This window comes from Monodelphis domestica, chromosome 2 (genome assembly GCF_027887165.1).
Source record: "Monodelphis domestica isolate mMonDom1 chromosome 2, mMonDom1.pri, whole genome shotgun sequence".
In the NCBI taxonomy this organism is placed as follows: Eukaryota; Metazoa; Chordata; class Mammalia; order Didelphimorphia; family Didelphidae; genus Monodelphis; species Monodelphis domestica.
In genome coordinates, this window is record NC_077228.1 from 263,629,146 (window position 1) to 263,632,568 (window position 3,423).

General features: G+C 33.9%; 1 protein-coding gene across 1 annotated transcript; it reads left to right on the forward strand.

Annotated features, from left to right (window-relative positions):
- Positions 1–329: 329 nt before the first annotated feature.
- On the forward strand, positions 330–1,289 carry monDomV1R1209 (vomeronasal 1 receptor monDomV1R1209). The gene has a single exon (NM_001167494.1). It carries the CDS (start codon positions 330–332, stop codon positions 1,287–1,289), a length of 960 nt encoding a protein of 319 aa, NP_001160966.1.
- The last annotated feature ends 2,134 nt before the right edge of the window (positions 1,290–3,423 follow it).

Here is a 3,423-nt window from a genome sequence, read left to right on the forward strand (position 1 = left end):
AAAAAGACATGTACTACTCTGTTCTTCTGGTAACATTTATCAAGTAAATTTATTACATTATATTTCAGATTCCTAATTTACGAAGAGAGGGAATCATAATACCTTGTAATTGTTTTATTATCTATATATAGATTTTTGATCTTATTAAACATAGACATGGGATTCAATCAGTTTTCAATATTCAAACAGCTGGAAGAAATGGGACATAAAAGGGATGTTTGTGAAAGTCATGCAAACACATTAATTTCATTTTTAGGTTGTCTATTTCTTCCCTTTTTTAGGTTCTTCAATTCTTTGGGGTATCAGATTTACTGACTCCGTGAAGACAAATGATATCTAGTGAGCTGATCTTTGGTGTGGCCTTCTTTTTTCAATGTGCCATTGGTATTGTAGGGAATTCATTGCTGCTTGTCCTTTATGTTTGTATCGCCTTCAAAAAGCCTCAAGAAAAGAAGCCCATTGATTTGATTCTTGCTCATTTGACTGTGGCCAATATGGCAACACTTTTTACCAGAGGCATTCCAGAAATCATGTTTTGTTTTGGGATGAGAAATGTTTTGAATGATTTGGGGTGTAAAGTAGTCTTCTACATTTATAGATTTTCACGGGGTTTTTCTGTATGCACAACAAGCCTTCTGAGCATGTTCCAGGCCATCATCATCAGTCCCAACAACTCTGTGTGGGGAAGAATCAAAGTCAAAGCCCACAAATACATTTTACATTGTTTCCTCTTTTTCTGTGTAACAAATGCATTGATCTATATCAGGGTCATTGAACTCAGTGAAGCAATAAAAAATGACAATATTTCCAGGTATAAGTATATATCACATATTTTCGGGGTGAGACCATTAAATGAGACCAAAGCTACAGCTGCATTTTTGTTTGGTATGACTCTTCATGACTTTATCTATCATTTGCTTATGGCATTGTCCAGTACCCACATGGTGCTTCTCCTCTATAGACATAGCAAGCAAGTGCAGCACATTTATAGCAATAGCAATTCCACTAGATCCTTCCCTGAAATCAAGGCCACTCAGACCATTCTCTTGCTTGTGAGCTGTTTTGTTTTATTCTACTGGATCAACAACTGTTGCACCTTATATGTGGCATATAGTGTTGAAAATAAAGTTGAGGTGGAAACAATTGGAGCCTTTTTTGGTGGATGTTACCCTGCCCTCTCTCCCTTATTGCTGATTGGCAGTGATAATCGTATTGGAAAACTTCATTTTATACCTGGGAAGGAAAAGAGGCATCACAAGGATTTCATGAATGGATTAGTCAATTATTGATTCTAATCTCCCCTCAATACTTCATGTGTTATGGTTTTCCAGTCAAAGAAAAAAATATAGGTTATAAACATGGAATTTTATAAAACCATATTTGAAAGAATTTATTGTCTCATATCTGGATTGTAAATGAAGTATCTTTCTCTTTCACCCCTCAGTGTGAAAATGATCATCATGAGGGCTCAGGCTCCTTTCAGTTTACTCTTACTAGATAACTCATCTTGGTAAGTTATAACACCATTATCTGCCACAATTTCCTCCTTTGTGAAATGAAAGTTTTTAACTTGAAATATGATATCACTGCTACAGAGGCTACATGATTTTGTGCTAAGAACATATGAATTAATTAAGTCCTAAGTATAATTCCTGGTTTTTGTGAATTACATAAAATAGTATAATATGCAATAAAATGATCAACAAATGCAAGTTATGTTCTTAAATGATAGGAAAAAAAAGAAAGACAAAAATATCATTTCTGAACCAAAGAAGCTCACATTTTAACAGCAAAAAAGACATTGAAGGAAATATAGAATTATGTACAATAAATAGTGTAAATATCACATAAACTTAATAGGAATATTTTCATGGTAATGGAAATGGCCTATTGTGGAGAGAGTGGGATTTCTCTTGAATTCTGAGAGATGACAGAGAATATATGTAAAAAAAATGTGAATTCAAGGGAAAGGGTATAGCCAGGTAGTGTCAGGGGAAAGAATATGATTTAGAAATATAGTATCTTTTGAGAGAAACAGCAAAAGTGCAGTGTCATTTGTAAAGGCAGAGGAGTAAATGTTTTAGCAATCTGGAAAGGTCAGAATGGCTTCAATTTTGAGGTACATTGAATGCCACTTAGAGGATTCTGTATTTGATTTTAAATGTGATAAGAAGGAAATGGAATTTATTGAATAGAGGGATAACATGATCAGACCTGTACCTTAAGAATATAAATTTGATAGTTGAGTGGATGATGAACTAGAGTAGTAAAAGTCTTGAGGCAGAGAAACTAATGAGGAGGCTCTTACAATACATGCATGATGTGATGTATATACCTGCTTTTCAGAGAAGAAAAGGGGGAATTGGCAAAATACTTTAACAAAATAAAATCTAGAAATTAAGTCACATTATTGGATATAGGAGGTGAGAGGGAGATGAAATCTAATGCTCAGTTGTAATGTTGGCTAATTTGTTTGATGGTGATATCCTCAATATTACTAGGAAGAAAAAGCAGAATTATTTGAGAGAAAAAAAGTTCAGTTGAGTTTAAGAGGTCTATGTGACATAGAGTTCAAGATATCTAATAGAAGGGGATTTGAATGTAGATGTTAGGGAAAAGTTGGAGAAGTCGCTCTGAGAATCATCATCTAAGACATGTTAATTGAATTACTTGTAGCTCATGAGGTTATGTATAAAATGTAGAATGAAAATAAGAGGGCCTATGACAAAGTCTTGTGGGATGGTCAAGGTGATTAGAGATGACTTAAATAAAAATGGAGCAAAAAAAAAGATGAAGATGGTCAGACAGTTAAGAGGAGCACTGGAAGAGAGTATCAAGGAAACCTGGAGAAAACAGAGATTAAAGAGGGAATAAATGTTTATTCATTAAATAATAAAAAACCAAAAGAAGTGAAAATAAATGAGTTGAACAAGGGTAATACATTCTTGTTTTAGGAAAAAATATACAAACCTTTCTTTCAAAAATTAAAAACCTCATTTTATTAAGAATCTAATATCCCCAAAGAAAGGAAATGACAGTGATTTCTACAAAGTCATACTTAGTTTCTAGAAAGGCCAAAATTAGAAACTTACTCTTCTAACTCCTAAAGGAGGACTCTATCCAAAGCCCCTTTTGCCCATAAGTTATTTAGCCATTCCAGTAAAAGGGATTAAAAAATTCCACTTGATGAGGGCTCATGTTTATTTAACAGTACCTGCCATCTCATTCTTTCAGCTCCAGTGGCTATAAAGAGATTCCATTCCTTTGTTTTATTGAAAAAAAAATTAATTAATCAATTTAGAATATTTTGCCATTGTTACAAAATTCATGTTCTTTCCCTCAAGTCCCCCCAGCTCACCCTCCTTTCCTGGCACCGGATGTCGAATTCCAGTGGGTTTTACACAACCTATTTCCATATTATTG

Excerpts from the sequence above, each read along its gene's own strand:
- monDomV1R1209 (NM_001167494.1), top strand. The coding sequence starts at position 330 with ATGATATCTAGTGAGCTGATCTTTGGTGTGGCCTTCTTTTTTCAATGT.